The sequence below is a fragment of the Aulonocara sp. 'chitande type north' Nkhata Bay genome, linkage group LG22 (genome assembly GCF_057382095.1).
Source record: "Aulonocara sp. 'chitande type north' Nkhata Bay isolate Kocher_YH1m ecotype deep benthic linkage group LG22, A_spYH_male_GT1.1, whole genome shotgun sequence".
In the NCBI taxonomy this organism is placed as follows: Eukaryota; Metazoa; Chordata; class Actinopteri; order Cichliformes; family Cichlidae; genus Aulonocara; species Aulonocara sp. 'chitande type north' Nkhata Bay.
Genome location: NC_141364.1, coordinates 26,603,039 through 26,622,442, shown reverse-complemented (window position 1 = coordinate 26,622,442; position 19,404 = coordinate 26,603,039). Strand labels below are relative to the sequence as shown.

The window sequence follows — 19,404 nt, the reverse complement described above, 5'->3', positions numbered from 1 at the left end:
GACACTTTCCTTAAAGGCTTTTCACCTCTTATCACATCTCCTCCTCTCCCTTTCCTTCTGTCTCTCTTTCGTGTACTGCGACCACTACAGGAACCAGACAGTGTGACACAGAGACGGAGAGAGAGGAGAGAGAGAGAGCTGCATGAACTCAGTGAACCTAGTTCCTCCCTATAGAGACACACACACACACACACACACATATATAAATAAATGATGTCTGCACTTGGCTCTGGATGCATACATCACATTGAAATGTTATAAAACAGCATCTCAGGATTAGGCTGCAACAACACTCATCCCTCACTGAGTAGCTCTGGCCATGTGTGTGCAATTCATAATGCATACAGGTGCAAACACGCAATTATTACACCTATACTGCAGGAGCTACAAACACATGCAGTAGCCACAGAGGTAAGAAGCGACCGCCTTGCATTTTGTTGTGGTACTTGTAATAGAAAACAAGACTAACACATTCGTGCACGCACGCACGCACACACACAGAACAACACAATACGCTTTTATCTTATCGAGTCACACCTTGCAGTGTTGTGTTTCTCACAGGTTTGTGAAACTCCCTTTGTCCTCATCCTTATATGCATGGAAACAGTGTGGCCCCAGCTCGCAAGCAGGGATTCACAAACACACACATACTGATCTTTATTGAGAAAAAAGATGTCAAAGGCTACAAATGTGAGCTCCTAGCATCTTCTCTGCTCGCACACTGAGCGGCTCACCGCCTGATAGTTGACCTTTTGCTGGTTTTAACCGTCTGCGCCTATAGTGTCAACAAAAGAGATACACATTCTCAGACAAGTCCTTCACACGCCACAAAACGAGATTAAAAAGGCTGTGTGGTATCTATTATTTTGCCCCCCCGGCAAAGACTCGGCCTTCTCTGGTATCTCCAAGAATTCTCCGCACAAGCAGAACTGATATTTCTCTTCATTTCAACAGTGACTTTGGCTACCACCTATCTGATTAGATGCTTGCATGTCTGCCTGTGTAGATACGTGCAAGCATTTTTTTTCGTCTCGCCAGAGCCAGATGGCAGAGAATGTTTAGTCAAACGGGATTAGAGATTAGGATTAGGTGGACTTCAAATTACCTAGATGCAGTCACTGGGTGACACACTACTACAAGCAGAGCTCTGAGAAGCCCACAAAGCTCAAATACAGACGTCCATTGAGCTCAATTAGAGGACAAACTAGAGAAATTAATGAGGAGAATGATTAAAAATAAAGGTCTGACTGGTTAAAAAGACAGTATCACAGTTACTTTACAAGAAATCATCAAAGGAAAGTTTACTCAATTTCTTTTATTAGGAAGTTCCTTGAGAATAGTCACATAGCTATCTCTATGCTATGCTAATTAAACAGCTACTGCCTCAGCTAATCTTAGCATAAAGACTGAAAACAGGCCGCTTCTATTTATAGGTGAAAAGCACCAACAGAAAGTGCCGCAGGAATGAGCTGGGAAACCAATCTAACTCCAGTTGACCCACTGTTGGTCCTAAGCACTGGGCATTAGGCTAATTAGGTACCTTAGATAAAAGCTTTTACCTCTAAAAGCTTTTAGCTAAGGTACCTAATTAGCCTAATGCCCAATTTCGCCTAGCAACAACCAGCGACCACTCTTAAACCAGTTGGAGAATACTGGTTTAAGAATACTCATTCGTGACTAGTCTCAAGGCTTGCGCAAGTGAGGCCTTGATGTTAGCAGTTCATCTACCACCATGTTGGTTTTGTAGAGCTATATTTTGACGTGAGGACCAGTGCTAAATTATCGGCTAATGCTAGCAAACTTGATTAACATCTGCATCCAGAAAGTACTGCAAAACACAGACACCTACTCATAGGGCTGCTCAATTAATTGAATTTTAATCTAAATTACGATCTGGGCTTTCAACGATCATTAAAAATGACTGAGCCGATTATTAGCACCTCCCTCGTGCTTTACTCTCGCACTGCTCCTGTAGCAAATCGAGCGCACCTCTCTGCGTTTCGAACACACGTCACAACAATTAAGAGGACCCGAGGGAAGCTCGGAAAGCTAAGCAGAAGTTATTTGGAGATGAGAGAGTGACTGTCGTTGGTTGAAAAGAGAGGTTAAAAAAAAAAAAAACCTTCAGTGGTGTGGAAACATTATGGGTTCGCGGAGTCAGACGTGGATCAAGTACCGTAGACATAGTGTGTAAACGTTGCTACGGTGTCGTAGCTGCACCACAGAGCTACACTGAAAAGTTCACTAAACATAGATGTTTACATTTTTCATTTATTTTTTATATTGCAAACATTTGCACTGTTATCAGTATTTGCACACTATTTTATATTATTTTTGACAATCTTTAAAGCCATTATTCAATACATTGTTATTGTTAAATAAATATTGTCAAATAATCGAGATCTCAATTTCAGTGAAAATAATCGTGATTATCATTTTTGCCATAATCGAGCAGCCCTACCTGCTCATTACTGCTAACAGCCTAATGAAGTACAACATTTTCAGTCATCAAATCTGAAGCAGAATCCTTCTGCCTGTAGCGCTGATAAAGCCGGGTTATTTGTCAGATAATTCCAGTAATAATGCTCTAAAAGGCACTAGCAGCAAAAACACGGTTGAGAAGTCCAGTTCAATGACTTAAATGACTCCAATTAGTGGAGAGAGGCCTTGAAGAAACCCAAACATTGTATTTAAAGTTTCCTAGCCTTGTCTTTCCCTCCTTTAAATGGTCAGCAGCCTCCTTTCAGTGTCTTAACAGTACAGATGGAGTGCACCTTAATCGAAGAGTTTGGTTGGTCTAGAAACTGAAATTAACAGTACCTCAGCGGTAAAAATGCACTTACTGCTTGAAAGAAAAGTAGACCAATCAAAATGTTTTCATGGGTATTATTCGAGGTGGCCAATTGCAGGTGCTTATGAACAACTAGCATGGAAACATACTTAGCCTCCACCTTTGGTAAACTGTTTAGAATCTCTTTCTGTTGAGCTGTCAGGCAGGCTAATATCAGCTCTGCTCTGGAGAGTCAGGCTACCAATGCGTGAGGTTGTGTGAAGTCTGGTTTATACTGTTGATTTACAGCCCACGCAGGAGGCAGTATATGGAGTACTAAAGGCCAAGGCCCCAAGGTGAACAGGCCAGACCAATGGACATCTTTAGGCTACCGCATGTACAGTTCCCCTATACTGGGCCTCATGTATGGGGCGGTATGTGCTCAGAGCATTTAAAAATACTGACTGGCTATGGTGAGGACTGGACAGAGAGAGGGAGAAGCAGAAAAGTGCTGAAACTGGGAGAATCATTGTATGGCTCACTAACTGATGCAGCTATGCATGCAAACACATGCACATGCACATACATAGGGTAGATTTAGAAGAAGGGTGGCAGCTGCAGCTGCAGTACACCACCCCAGCCTGTTTCAAAGCTTTATTCATTCAGTGCGTGCATCGATGACACGTTGCTTCACAGTGTGCACATCGCTAATTAGCCTTGTGACTGTGGATACTGGCATTCCAGTCAAGGTGCTTTATGTCACCGAATTGCGCAAGCTTGGCTCTTAAATGTGAGCTGATTCAGTGGTGCTTGGAGGTGCCAAGCCAGACTTGCTGAGCCACTCAAGATAACTACACACCATGTGTAAAATTACTAAAGAAAATGCGAGGCATTCAACAGCACGTTGGATGCCTGACAGTAACGCTTTTTCCTCATTCAAAGATCCCTCTCGTTGGTTTTTTGTCATTACAGAGATCACCAAGATGAAAAAAGTACTGCAGTGGAAAAAAATAGAGCCGTAGCTGATTCGAAATGGACAACAGAAGGAAAGAAAAACAAACCATCCAAACAGAGGAGTGGTTATAAAAACCAGACACGAGCCGTACAGTGACCTTTGCTATCACTGTGACTCCCGTACTGTATGGTAATACCCCAGTAAGCTGGAGGCCTGACCCAGTTTGGAAAGAGAGAGAATGTGGAACACAACTCACGCAGACAGACGCACACTTCCAGCTATTATGCTGCTGGAAATATTTTTAGCCATGTGGATGAGGTCAACTTCTGGGAGCCTGTGAACTAAACTCTGTAATTCCTCAGACTGTAAGACCGCAACTGAAAACTTAAAGACAGAGAGCGTTAACGCAGGAGCAAGGTGAGGAGACGGAAAAGCACTGCCAAAGAAAGCCTCTGGAGCGATGCCAGGTATTGTGGCTTTACAGCGGGGGGAAGACACGCCTCGGGTTGAAAGTGGTACGGCACGCTGCCGGATAAACAAAGACCTGCAATCACCGCTGTGAAAACACACTCCTCTCACAGCCTGACCTGCTGGTGGTTTACACCGTCGTCAGGGCTGAAATGAGCTCGGCTGGGCTCCACTCAGGAGATAAACCACGCCAATCAGGTGACTAGTGAACAAAAGACCAGAAACAACATATTTCATGAGTGTAAAATGAGGTGGCAGCCGGCAAACAAAGGACCAAGCTCAGTGCTGTGTCAGCAGGCCAATGAGAGCTCAATGAGACCAAGGTTAAACTGCTGCTGTCACATCGAGAGACCCCTGAAATCCAATTTTGTGCTTTCTACTTCTCGTTTGAGTGGCATAAAAGCACCGTCACTTGGATAAATACAATTTAGACTTCCTAGGATTATGAAAACAACATAATTGGGATCCAAATGCTTCTTTCCCAAAAGTCCAAACTCGAGCCAAGATGAGAGAAGGAGAGCGTCCGATCACCTAAAGAAGTTATCGTCAGGTAAACCTGGGGAAGGACTCGTTATGTCATCGAGGGTCTCTCACCTGACCACATGGGGTGACGTGTGAGTTGGTTGGCAGTCCATCAGGGTCTCTGCATGGCTGCAGTCTCCTAAAAGACCCGAGTCTGCTGCAGCTTGGCTCTGTCTTCCACAGTGGGTGGAGGCTGGAGGTCCACAGCTGTCTTTACTGTCAATGCTATAGCGTTAAGTCCGTGTCCCCCCGATTTCGCCCCCTAAACGTGTATGTAATTAGTTCTGTTTGTCTGTAACGGTGTAGCATCCACAGTTTTCAAGATATCATCTTCAAGTTTTGCGTGATGGTAGACCCCAAAACCAGCACGAGCTGTTCAGTAAATCAGCAAAAACTTCATATTACCCACAATCTTTTTTATGGATCATTTACCAACTTCACAACAATACACTAGGCCTCAGCAGACAACAGTATCTATGTTGGCTAAGCATTTGACCTTGACCTTCATTGTTAGTGCGCGCTCTGAGTGCTCATTTCATTTGAATTCTCTATAAAGTTTTGGGAAATTCCAAAAAGAGACTTTTTTTTTCCAGTTTAATAAAAATATGTTTAATAATAAAATATTTTATGTCACAAGATTACAGGTTCGGAGCATGAGCTGAGAAAACTTTGGGAGTTTATTTGAAATAAAGGTGACCGGGCCTAATACTAACAATCTGTCCTGAAGCCTGAAATGCTGACAAACTAGAGAGTCCATAGCAGTGGTATATACAGCACAGTCTTAAAAAATAGAAAAATAAACCTCTCTTAAAATTTACATTAGATTTTCAGGCAGTGTTAAAAAATAAATTATGATTTGTTTTTTTTATTCTTTGCCTGCACACGCCATAAATCATGTACTTCATTCACTTCGGTCTGTGTTGCTACTGGAAAGAAAAAGAAAAAAAAATGCTGCAAGAACCTGAAGCTCGAGGGCTTCAGCATCTATGAAGGAGGGATTTTTGTTGGAATTCAGGAATTAATAAATAAATTCGATCCTATGGAAACCAGGAATTAATCATATAAGTACTGGATGGAGACCTGAGTGAAGATGGATGTGGATCAGAGTCAGTGCAGGCTTTTTAAAGAGTCACTGGTACTTCCTCATGTGTCGTCCCAGAAGAGTCCTGATCACCGCTGCCCGGAGCAACAGTATCACAAGAGTCTTTTAAAAGAGTCTCTGCTGCAGAGTCGGAAGGTGCGCTGGTCCTCTGCGACTGGTCACAGGATGGATCGCACTTCCTCTTCTTCCTCACATGATAGTGATGCTTCTTGGATTTCAGGTGAGCTGCGGGTACAGAGGATAAACGACACGCCTTGGATATATTTAGCAAGACAGACAGAGAAACAGACCAAGTCACCAAGAGGCCAAGTCACAAGACTTGGTGCAACAGGGCCCAGAGGTGATCAGGTGAGCATGTAGAGAAAAGAAATCTGTTTTTGGCACTGGGCATGAATCTCCACAGAATCTTAAGGCAGCGCTAAACAGTCAAATACATAACATGGTACGACTTCTTTAGTACTTCTCAGTTTGCTTGTCCTCGGTGCTTTGATGAACATGTTAGTATCGTTAGCAAACGTCTATATTCACATTCAGCTTTTTTCCCCCCCCACATGCTTATGCCTCACCTGTCCACTCCAGGTCACCGATGATCACTTTGTCACACAGGTCACACGTGTGGTGGCTCCGCTTGTTTCTCTGCTCCGCCCCCTGCGCTCTGACTGGTGCAATAGCTGGCTCCTCATGCTGAGAAGTGGAGCGAAAAAAGTCTGGTTTTTTTAAGGTTTTAAATCTGAAAAAAATATTTATGATGTGCTAAAACAAACTTTTAGGGAACAAAAAAGGGAACGGAAGCAGAACATCAGATAGGCAGCAGAGTAAAGCATGATTTATGGTCCCATAAATGTGCCCGATTGTGTGATCCTCCAAGATCTTGTAATGGAGAGACGTATGAGTCTACGGAATGCTGAATGGTTGACAAGTGGAGTTCACTGGGATGGGTGAACCGTGGAAAAACAAGCAGTTTGGTAATGCTAAATATCACAAGCAAACAAGTAACCTAAATTCGGCTAACAGCAAACGTGTTGCAGAAGACAATTTTATACAAACAAAGGCCTTTTTTCCTTTTTCAACCAAAGAACAAACTAGACTTTGACATCGAGGTCACTGAGATTCAAACATTTTTAATAGTTTCATCCGTGATGTCAATTTTAAAATTCTACGTTGCCTCGTTCTCAAATTATATTATTCACAAACTCGGGTGTCCACACCACCTGCCTGGCGGTGTGGCAACAACACGCCATCGCCCTTTGACAACTGAAGGACAAAAAAGAATTAGGAAATCGCAGAAAGGAAAAATTAATAAAAATGGGACAAAAAAAGCCCAAATAAGGCAAATCCAAGGAAGAAGGGCATATGCTCAAAAGGAGGAATAAATAAGAGCAAACAAGGAGAGGAACACACTAATGGCAAAAGGATGAAAGGAAGGAAATGTAAAACCACAAAGTACGCAATGAAAAGATAAAGAATGATAAAGAGTAGCGAAAGGAACTGAAGTAAAAGAGAAAGATTCCACAGCACCAGATGAAAGCAGCCAACAGGAAGCTGCCACTTTAGACTGCTGAGGCCCCACCTTACTGAGGCTGTCCAGTATCTGCAGTGCAGGGTCCAGCACCGTCTCCTCCCACCGTGACACGTCCGTCACATCCAGGCCATACACTGCAGGGATGTTGTCCCCTGGTCCTGTACACACATACACACAGAAAGGTCAAAAACACACACTTATACATTTGACAAGGACAACGAGGACTTGATTTGATATTGGATTCAGTGTTTCCAACGATTTATTTTTAATAAACAGGTGGAGGGGAAAAAAGCCTTGACAAAAAAACTTTCAGACCTCTGACAGTGACAGTGCTCATTGTACACAAATAAATAAATAAATAAATATATAAATAAAACAATGAAGCTCCGGAGGGTCTGTCTGCAAACTACAACGGCTGAGACAGGCCAGTTCAAACTGGGTAACGCACAGTAGCGGCGATGTGCTGGAGCCGCACCCTGAAGCTCCATCAACCTGCTGACTCACACTGGCTCGATAATGTCTCCCCCCTCCTTCCTCCCACCCTCGCGTCTTGTGCGCCGTCTCTCTTTCTCTCCCGCCATCAGTCTCGCTTCAGCTTTCACTCACTGTCTCACCCTCAAACTCTTCCACCCCCGTGTTTCTATTTTGCATCAGTCAGCAGTCTCCGGGCCAGGCCTCGGGAACGCAACGGCAGCACCAGACCTTGCCCCGCTCCTGTCTCTGTCTATCCCAGCGCTCGCCTGCATCCAGAGCCGCTGCCCTTCAAGGCGTACCGTGGAAATTTAGATCGGTGCAACTTGCAGAGAGTGACTTCTAACAGATGCAACTTTTTAATGATTAAATAAATGAGCAGGAAAACAGAAAAAAAGAAAAAGAGTCTGAGCTCCATTTTTTGACTCTTTCAGTGCACACTACGACACATTGTCACACAAGTTGTCTTCACTTTTTCCTTTTATTGTACTAAAGAGTTTTTCCTCCAGATGGTTAGAAAATACAAACAGACAGGGTTTTAAATGACATTCAAAGCTAGCTAGATGGTTATCTTTTCAAGGAATCAAGGTTACGACTGCGGTCTGAATGCACGAGAGAAGCGCAAACTCTGAGGCTGTACTCAGACACGACGCAGCGAAAAGAAACCAACCTGACTCCAGATGAGACAGCAGCAACCATGACTGAACAAACGTGCAGGTGCAGCAGAACCTTATTTCAAACCTTCTTCATGCTAAAAACTGGAGCCTACATTACCCAGAATACAACTCGACAGCTTACAGCTCGGGGATTTGGTTGTGCTTTTGCGCCTTCATGTTCGGTTCGGTTGGCTGAGAGGGAAAATTTGCGAAAATGCCCGGAACGACAAGTCGGAAAGCCGGAGAACATTTTTGTCTATAAGTTGCCAAGCTTACAGAAAAACATGGTGGATGGCGGTAAATGTTAATGAATGGGTCAAATGTACAGTACTGTGCAAAATCCTTCCATTAAAAATAAATAAATAAAAAAAATCTGCTTCCAAGGAGCCAGACATTCGTGTAATTGTTTAAAGTGGTTTCGAGGAAATGGTTCTCCAGGCTTTCTGGAGCTCTCTCTCAACACTTCTTTGGACAATGTTTGCTTTTCACCTCAACCACTGGCAACCTCTGATTTAGCCTCATATACTGCATTACCCTGCATGTTTGCAGGTCACAGTCACTGCAGCCGTTTCCCTTTTTTCCATCAAAACACAACAAAACCACATTGCATACTTCTGCATGCAATGCATATAATTTTTACATTGAATGCAATTTAAAAAAAATAAACGTTAGACTGTCGACACCTTAAACACAAAGGAATAATATATAACACATCATCTCTGTAGCCACTCCATTATGTCCCCAGTTAGTTAGAGGTTAGAAAAACTCATTCTAAATTAGGCAAACTGGACAATCTACAGAACGCGTGAATCTGGGGTTGTTCTGGTTTTCCAACTTTGGTAACTCAAAGTCTGATTAGAATATATGTGTGTTAAGCTCACACTCTCAGGTAAGCGAATCCCATTAACCTATAAAGCGCTGTTTGCCAACTCAATTATGTCTTAATCCTTTCTACACAAAGTCAACTGTGGATTTGAGGGCAGCAGACATCCTATAGACTGAACTCCACTGGGAGCCGTCTGGGCCTCCATTATCACAGAGAGACACAGAGTCCTGACTGTATGACTAACAGTGTTGACTTTGTCAGAGGACTGACTGTGGCGCTGTGTGTGTGTGTGTGGGAACAATGAGTCCCCATACAGCCACACCCGGCAGCTCTACACTTACAATTCACTCTTGGTACAAACTGCAGTTCAACTGCCACTGGGTGAAATTTGCATATTGTAGGCTTAATCTGCAGTCAGCGATTTAAACACGTGACATATTTTATTCTTTCATGCTGAGACCAGCTGTGCTTAAATTAATCTGACACAAGGTTCAAATGCAAAAACAAACAAAAGGCTCCTTAATAGCAGAATCTCACCCTGCACCTGCATCATTTGGCTTCACAGCATGTGTTTTTTCCCCTCCTCTTATCTGTGTGCACCACTTATCCTCAAAACTTTGTCCTCAACTCAGTCGGGCTTGTCTGTGTGTTGTCAAACAGCAGTTACTGTTAATCAAAGCCTCTGATTCTATTTGCATGGTTCCTGCATGTGAGTGTGGAGGTAAGTCTTTTGTGTTGGCGGCACAATACCAGGCAGGTGGCGGCGGCAGCAAGTGTCACCTGGCGTACCTGCACCAGATGCAGAGTTGGCGATCTCGCCTTCAGGTTCTCTAATATTTACTTCACCTCAGCAGTGGGCATTCTGCGCCCTCCTGTTGACACTATCTGTTTCCTTACTTTGTGTTTTTATCTCTCTCAGCACCCTCCTACAATTCCCTTCTGCAGTCGCTAACCTCCCCCCTGGGCAGAGTGGAGCGGTGGTAAATAAAAGGGGAGATACTGTACGGTGGGCTGCCAGATGCTCCACAATGATTCTCGTTTGGGATCTGGTGAAATTTAACCCCGCTAATCCGCAACATCTCGAATGAGAGTTGATAAGAAATGCCGAAGGGACAAAGGGCGGGGTGGTCGGTGTGGGCGCGCGCACGCACACTTGGAGAAAACACAAAGCGTGAGCGCTGCCTTTCGAGTGCACAGGGGAGATGGCCTTGCCAACAATAAGGAGCAGAATCTGTCGCTGGGCAGCTGCCTGCCAGCGCCGGGTGTGTGCGCGCGTGTTGAAACAGTCGTCCACCTGTTGCAACAAGCGGGCGAGAAGTCATTTGCTGTGTTATCCTTGTGTTTGCTGAGTGAGGATGTGCGGCTGTGTGTGCTTTGCTATAAAAGCTCCGTTACCAGCCTCAGCGCGATGTCCCCTGGCCCAGCTGTGCTTCTTTGGCTGCCACCCACACTGGAACACCGCAGCTGCCGCTATTGACTCAACAGCCTCCTTCCCCTTTCCTAAAGTTCCTCTTCCACTTCTCGTCTCACTCAGCTCCGTCGTTTAACTGTTGTTTGTGATCGAATTTCTGAAGCAGGTTGAGTACGGCTGGTTCAAGTTTCCTTTGGGAGGTAGGGATCTGTAAAGAGTGGACTTTATTTCTGGGGATTTTTTGTGGAATGAGGGAATCTAAAATCTAAGCTCTTTATACATTAAGCTGCATCCTCACACAGGAAGCATTCACAGTGACATGGTAACCTCAGATCACAGAAAGTAGGAGCAGAACATAATCTATTAGTGATGAGAAGCAAGCAGATTTTGAGAAAAACTTTATCTCAGCCTCAAGGTGAGCAGTTGAAACCGCTACCAATGAGAGCGCAGTATACTGGTGATTAATGCAGCTTATTTGCACACTCTTAAAGAGATAAACATTCTCTAAAGAAGTATTAGGTCCCCACATTTCCGGCTACCACAGACTGACTACAATCATATCGATCAATCGGTTACAAATGATCATGAGAAACATGGTGGATCAGCCCAACACTACACGGGAGAACCTTGTTAATGATCTGCAGGCAGTTGGGACCACAGCACCAAAAACACCAAATACTGAGTCGTGTTTTGCTTGGGGTTTTTTTCCACTCAGTGACACGCAAATTAATTTATAACTTTTACGTAATGTGTTTTTTTCCCCAGATTTCTGGTTGATATTCTGGCTGTAACTATCATAAGAATTATCCTGCAGCAGGATGAACACGTCATGTAGATTCACAAAGCTGAAACTGATCATCAAACTACACCGAATCATTCAGGCCGTTCACCAACACTGGACACACCTCAGAGTCCAAGTGCAAAGTACAGTAGTGCGTTTCAAAGAGAAGAGAGGAGAAGCGTGGCAAGCAAATCTGTAAATGCAGTTGGATCTTCCTAAAAGTTCTTTGACACATCGCTCAACAGCAAACAGCAGCCTCACACTCCACAGAAATTAAAGTGTGCGAGAGAAGCTGCCGCATTAACCGAAAAGTGCAGCGGAAGTCGCTTTGCTTTAATTAGCTGTGAAGTGTGAAGATAAGCTAAGAGTGCAGGCTAGCAGTTCCTGGACTTTGCATAAACAAGAGATCAACTTCTCGTAAGTGGAAAAAAACAACAAGTGGCACCAATTGTTTATACGGAAGACTTTAGCATCCTTCACCTACTTTTTTTTTTTTTTTTTAAATGGGCAAACTATTTTGGGTCAGCATTACTGCTCTCACAGTTCATAGACCAGGAGTGGGGAAGTCCAAGCCTCAAGGGCTGGTTACCTGCAGGTTTTCGATATCACCCTGGGTCAGCACACCTGAATCAAATGATCAGTTCATTACCAGGCCTCTGGAGAACTTCAGGACATGTTGAGGAGGTCATTTAGCCATTTAAACCAGCTGTGTTGGATCAAGGACACATCTAAAACCTGCAGGACACCGGCCCTTGAGGCCTGGAGCTGGACACCCCTGACATAGACAGTGAACTGCCCAGATAGTTTTGAGGCTCAGACAATGGGACTGTGAATACAAATGGATGGAATTCATAAACCATTAAACCCCATAAAGGAGGCAAAATTACAAAAAAAACCCCAAAAACCTGGCAATGTCCAAATACTTACAGACACAACTATAAGTCACTCTATGTTTTTCACAATGGCAGATGTGTTTTGTAATGAATGACTGTCTCTCCTGATTGCCCGTCTGCTGAGCGGAGGTCACAGAGAGGTCTCTTTGGCAACAACAACACAGTCTTGTTTTTATCCATGGTATGAGATTGCATTTATTTATTTGTGTGTGTGCGCGCGCGCGTGTGTGTGTGAGAGAGAGAGAGAAAGAGTTCATGAAGGTTTCACACTTGCTAGTGGACAAGGGTGTAAACTCACCCCACACCTGTTGCCTCAGCTGGATCAAATTACTCTCCCTTCTTTAACCAACCCAGCCGTCCATGTGCCATTCCTCTCAGTCGCCCTCCATCCATCCTTCACTCACTCATTTACTCCTGGGACTGAAAGACACCTATCCCCCTGTTACTTAACGCTCACGAGGCCTTGGTCAAACTACACCTGCGTAACCTGGTTACAAGGTGCTGTTTGCACTTGTATGCCTGCCTTGTGGGAGTTTTACTAAACAGAGGGAGCTGCCTCATCTGCATTAGATTCAGCACCTGATAAAAGGAATATAACCTCAGATTACTATGTAGTTTAAGGGTAATTAAATCAACTAATTAACTCCACCCCCCTCGCCACGCACACACTATAGGTGTACACCCACACACAGCCCCAAATAAAGGCAAGTCAAATTAAGCTTGATTTCGTCTAAGCTGGCTGACCTGGTGCTTAAATCCTCACAGCAAGCAACCAGAGCTGAGTCCATCAACAACCACGTATCCTGCTGAGAAGTATTTAAAGCACTGAACGCCCACCAACTCTCGCTCTGACATTTGCTACTAAACGTGAACTGTAAAACTGGGTTAAACTTGTGCCTTCGAGGCATGTGATTCAGCCTACATATAAAGTCAGCATTCAGATTATGTTCTAGCTTCTTTAATCTACTTCATTGTTAGCCTGACTGAGGCTCTGTCGTTTTCAATTTGTCTTTCCCTTTGACCCACTAGTTTCTGCATGCCTGGGTTGGTCTGCGCAGACCCCAGCGACCCTGTTGCCCGTGTTTGTGTGGTCGGGGCACATTCCCAGCAGCTCTGTAACGCTTCAAGAGATTAGCCTGCTCAGCTGAGGCCTGCCGGCATCTGTGCGGGCATGTGTGGGACTCGGGCGAAACAGAAAAGGAGGTCAGCAGTCAGAGCAAGACAGAGAGGTCAACGGAGATGATGCAGAACAGAAAGGTGGATGAGAGCAAAACTTTGGTTAGGGGCATCCCCCAACCAGGGGTAGCATTACAGGGCTGTCCTTGGGCAAATCTTTAATTAATCTAATATGTGTGTTTTTACTATCTGAGCAGATGTGACTAACTCAGACCTTCCCCAACTCTCTTGGTTGGCTCCAACAGCCTGTAGATTGATTTATTTTCAAAGGAACTGGGTCAGATTTTACAATAAACGCCCCGCTGCCCTACAGCCAACAGTATTCTGCTAGTTACTGACACTGAGAATTGACTGGATCCCAATGATACAAAAACTCCAGCTGTAAACAAAAGCTGATGCGCGTTACCTTTGTAATGCTCAAAGTGTGTAAAATCAAGTTAAAACTAAGAGTTATTTTACAATTTAAACAGTCTAAAAACTTCAGCATGTCTTTGAACTGTCACTTGGGAAAGCATCGTGCCAAAAATAGACTTTTTGGCATTTTTGGGCTTTAGAAAAAGAAGAAGTGATGCTCAAAAAGTAGGACATATACAAAACATTATTACAGCGTTTCCACGTGTCAGGAACAGGAGTCAAAGTATCATCAAGAAATTCAAAGTGAGCCACACAGGACAGAACAAGCCTAGGAGAGGCAGGAAGTGAAAGATTTCAAAGAATCTGGAAAGGAAACTAGTGAGAGATATGCCTAAAGACTCCAGAACCAATGCCAAACACAAGTGAATGACTTAATCTAGCTGGGAATTGTAGTCTCAAAAAAGACAGTCACTAGAAGCCAGCACAGGAATGGACTGTGAGGCTACAGAAGAAGAAAAACTTCCCTTCTCAGAAGCGACACCTTCAAGCCAGACTGAAATAGCTAAGGCAGCCTGGAGAAAGATTATGCAATACTGGAATATTGCACATCCTTTGGTCAGATGAGACGAAACTAGAACTAGACGCTGCTTATGTTTACAGAAAGAAGGCAATCAACCCAAAGAACACCACCCCCCTTAGTGAAACACGGTGCTGGAAGTATTATGCAGTGAGGACGCTTCAGTGCGTGTGGAACTGTAAATCTCGCCAAATAATTCTGTCCTGATCTGTAACAATGAAACACTTTACCATCTCTGCACAGACACCGACAAAAACAACGTCAATGGAGTCAACAGCAAGAACAACATGTTTCCAGAACCACACAAACAGAGAAGGTCATCCGGCAACACAGTCCCTCATGACTCAGCTTTTGCAGCAAAGCCACCCTACAAGGCTGGTGCATTGGGTAATTAAATATGAGCTTGTACATTCTTATCTAGTAACACGAAGGCCTTCTTCAAGCCATTTATCTGGTGCCTGTCAAAAAGGCTGTCCTTCAAATTCTTCCTTGTGATAACTTAACTGTGCAGTGTTTTGGTATTCGCAGCAAAAATCCTTCAAATGACTGATGTGTTTCTTCAAATGGACTTCCTGGTAAATTTGTGTGTATTACCAGAAGAAACACGACGCCAGGGATGGTTTATCTTCACAACAAAGATACTTTCTTAGTATATCCGTTTGTCTAGTCACCCTTAAAATTGAGACCAATATCTTTATACTTTAAAAACTTTAGAAAGTTCTTGTTATCTGCTGTAACTTGTACACTCAACTCTTTGAAACAAAAAGAATAAATAAATAAAGCAAGCAAAAATGCAGTCCTCAGTAAATGCTACAGTAGACTACTGCTGCACATATTTCCAAGGGACTACTTTTTATAGCTACTCTTGGTCTGACTCAAATAGATGTTTGCCTGATTGACGCTGTTCTTGCTCTGGTTTATATTTCTCTAATCCAGTGAATAAAAACGATCATGGTCCATAAATTAAAAAAAAAAAAAAATACCAACAAAGTTCTGATCATAACATCCACAAATTTAACAAAGCAAAAGTATTTCCTCTGAGACTTCATTGGATGGGAGGTTGAGGTCTTTGAGGAGAGCTAATCTCCTCTGCTGCCACCTGCATTTTCAGGCCTGATGCAGCAGACAGAGCACAGTCTAAGCAGGGTCTGTGTGTGTGTGTGTGTGTGTGTGTGTGTGTGTGTGTGTGTGTGTGTGTGTGTGTGTGTGTGTGTGTGTGTGTGTGTGTGTGTGTGTAAGAGGGGGGCAGTGTTATATGGATTGTCTAAAGGCAGGACACACTTAAAAGCACACACGTGAACACAAGTAGACAATCTTAGACAGATTACTGCATGTTTCTATGATTATAGCTGCAACACAGACAGACGCGTGCACACATGTGATGTAGTCCATATGGCGTGTGCAGCGGGTAGGCAGGCGGTCAGAAAGAGGGGTATTGAGGTTTAGGGCCTGGCGTGGCCTTAAGCCACTTGGGCCTAACAGGATTAGGAGGCAGGGTTACTGCAGGGCATGCTGCCGGTGGGACCAGGTTTCCTTTTCAAGGGAAGAGAGACGCACTACACACTCTGCTCTTACGCACTCTCTACACTTTAAACTGACTCACGGTGGCAAATCACCACTTTCCAATCTCAGGTTGATTTTGGCTGCGGTGGGCAGTCTTGTCCGTTCTGCAGTGGCAGCTGCTCTGGCAGGTAACCAAACACTGAAGTTCATTTCTATGCATTTGGAAGCACAGGGGGTTGAAGCTTTCACAGGTCTTAGCTGCAGGTGTGCGCTGGGGATGGATCTTGAAACATTATCCAATCACTACGTCACAGTAGTGCGCACATGCTGCATAAAATCAAATCTAACTTTGTCCCAGTGATTAAATGAATGCTGTGGTTTTCCCTGCTGAGCTACACGGGATGTTTTCAAACCGTAAAATCATTTTGCAAAAATAAAACTTGGATTTAGATGTTCACCAAATAAGGAAACTGAAGCCACAGTTTATGGTTTCCATCGAGGCTTTTGTTTTTTAAAACAGAAATCAATGAGTTGATTGTGCTTACATGTGATTTATTTGTGAAAGACGTCAGAGTGGTGTCAGCCTTTCTACAGCTGTTTGAAAGGAACCACAAAACAGCTCCTTGGGGAGGGAAGACTGTGATGAACTGTGATGAACATTAACATTAATTTTGCCTTTTTGCATTAAAATTGTTATGAATATACCAGCATATCAGTCGAATATCCCGATCAGGCAACAATGGCAACTGAGGTGGAATTAATTAACGTTCACTCAGGTTTCTCTGCTGTGTCGCATAAATTTTCAGCTTACTAAACGTTCAAAAACTGTATGATGAGGAGCCGAAAGACTTTAAAACAGGTCGCAAACATGTCTCTGTTTGCCTGGAAGGGGCAATAACAATAACTGAAACAAAAGCTTTAAAAAGGTGGCGCACGCACACGCCATCTCTGTACCCAGGAACACAGTACAGTGGGCTGAGAGGCTTATTGTGTCTCTAATAGAGTGCACGAATCTCATCTTGTTACAGAGTGCTGATTGCTAAGGATCTGTCTGCAGCACCAATACACCCCCCACACCCGACTCACACACTCACTGCATGGGTGAATGGTACTCACGTCTGAGGAAGCGGTTGCGGACCCATTTATTCTGTTTGCGGGCGTAACGCCTTGTAGCTATCTTCAAAGCTTCTATACCTGAGTGAGTGAAAAACAAGCTGGTCGTTAGATGAAGCACAAAATGAAGGGAGGACAAAAAAAACAAACAAAAAACAAAACCTGATTGTTGTGGTTGATCAGCAGTCCACCAGCCAGTGCATCCAACTCCATCTGAGTGACTTTGATCAGGTGTTTCTCTAACCTTTGTCTCGTAGAGAGTCTTTCTCCTGCTGGGTGCTGCTTTCCGGAGCCGTCAGGTAGTCGTGAAACTCCTTAAAACCGATCGACTGGAAAATCCCATGTTGATAGTCTTGACTGAGAGGAGAGGAGAGGAGGAAACATTATCCATCAACATAAAAGCTTTCGGCCTTCAACTTGACATTTATACACTCGCTGGTGACTCATTTCATCCTTTCCTCCTCCATCTCTCTGTCGCTTCCTAAACTCTTAGCGAACAGATGTGAAGCCCTTCAAGAGAGAAAGTGACAGAATGACACGAGCAGACGGAGGGACCCATGGCTACTAAAAATCCAGTATGGTGACCAGGGCTGACACAAGGCTGGGGCAGAATCCTCTGGTGAACTTGCCAGACGGAGCATTTTAGTAAATGTCAGAGCACACCACCCCAATTTGAGCACTGCAGCCAGTTCAAGGCTAAATCAGGCTTTTCCAGGTGCTAGCAGTAGCAGAATAACTGCTGTGACAATATCTGTAAAATGCATTCTCATCTGATTATTTTCCAGTTTTCCTTTATTTAGACAAGGCAGCCTGAAACTGACCGGAAATACTTTAGCTTTTGTAAAGCAGTACAAAATAGGCCGCCGATTGTAGCGTTTGTAACGCTACAATCTTACTTCTTGTGACTGCAGTCAGCACTAAAAATCGTTCCTCTGTGAGACCGATTCCTGTTAAAAGGGCGTTCTTCATTCCCACCATCGCCAAGTGTGAGGGGATGAATTTGTGCCTGTCTGAACAAAACAGTGACGTGTCAAACTTTTATGACCTTGTTTTTGTGATAATCAGAAATAGGGCTGCTCGATTATGGCAAAAATGATAATCACGATTATTTTCACTGAAATTGAGATCACGATTATTTGACGATATTTATTTAACCCTTTAAGACCTACTATAGAACCAAGTCCACCAGAGCTTATATATTTTTTTTTTACATGCTGTAGTGCCATTTGTGGGAGCATTTCAAGTTGCTATACATCAATACAACTGTTATAGCCCATAATTTAATAATATGTATGCATTAAGTCCATAGTAATTACATAAATTGCAAAAAAGTGCAATAAACTACAAAAAAAAATTGAAAATCGCTTTTGTTTTTTTTACATATATTTCTACTTGGAGAAATTTAAGAGGCTTATCCCTCAAAACTTTAAATACAATAAAGTTGCAAAAAATAGTTTACAACAACAGGAAATTTATTTTGAGTGTCTTCATAGTTTTATTTTGGAGATACAGCAATTTTTATATACTGCAGGAAAAACAAAAAACAATCCTATGATGCAGATTTGCAAAGAAAACAGCATGTGCATCATTTCACTGTGGGAAGTGTTACGAACAGCTGATAGGATCGGCAAAGCGTGTTTCTGGAATATTATGTTTTTGTTCCTGCAAGCGCTTTTTATGCAATTTTTGCAAAGCTATATGTGGAACGAAACCGTGACCGAGGACAAGCTGATGGCATCAGATGTAAGTACAACTCCTCCGGTTTCATATGCAAAACAAATTATTGCGCTAGCTTACACGGTTCAGGTTCTACAGGGATTTAACAATAGTTACGCAAAACGGAGCATGCAGCTCTGACCGGCTTTAAAGGGTTAACAATGACTTTAAAAAAATAATATAAAATAGTGTGCAACACCACTGAAGTTTTTTTTTTTTTAAACTCTCTTTTCAACCAACGGCAGTCACTCTCCAAATAACTTCTGCTTAGCTTTCCGAGCTTCCCTCGGGTCCTCTTAATCAGCGGTCTCCAACCTTTTTTGCGCCACGGACCGGTTTATGCCCGACAATATTTTCACGGACCGGCCTTTAGGTGTCGCGGATAAATTAGGGAGGGGCTAATAATCGGCTCAGTCATTTTTAATGATCGTTGAAAGCCCAGATCGTAATCGTGATTAAAATTCGATTAATTGAGCAGCCCTAATCAGAAATCCTATAGAAAATAGAAAACATTCCCTGAGACATCACTCCAGCTTCAATACATAATCAAGAAGTGCAAACAAGTGGAGTGGAGCTTTATGCTTCACT

The 19,404-nt window shown here is 43.4% G+C and overlaps 1 protein-coding gene across 1 annotated transcript in view; it reads right to left on the bottom strand.

Annotated features, from left to right (window-relative positions):
- Nucleotides 1-5,265: 5,265 nt before the first annotated feature.
- Nucleotides 5,266-19,404, bottom strand: part of trit1 (tRNA isopentenyltransferase 1) — a 47,824-nt gene continuing 33,685 nt past the window's right edge. The window contains exons 7-11 of the mRNA XM_086280674.1: nucleotides 17,345-17,457; nucleotides 17,104-17,181; nucleotides 7,388-7,497; nucleotides 6,384-6,501; nucleotides 5,266-6,042 (exon numbers count right to left, since the gene is read on the bottom strand). Coding sequence (XP_086136800.1) covers nucleotides 5,837-6,042; nucleotides 6,384-6,501; nucleotides 7,388-7,497; nucleotides 17,104-17,181; nucleotides 17,345-17,457 — 625 coding nt within the window. The 3' untranslated portion in view covers nucleotides 5,266-5,836. The remainder of the gene's footprint in view (nucleotides 6,043-6,383; nucleotides 6,502-7,387; nucleotides 7,498-17,103; nucleotides 17,182-17,344; nucleotides 17,458-19,404) is intronic.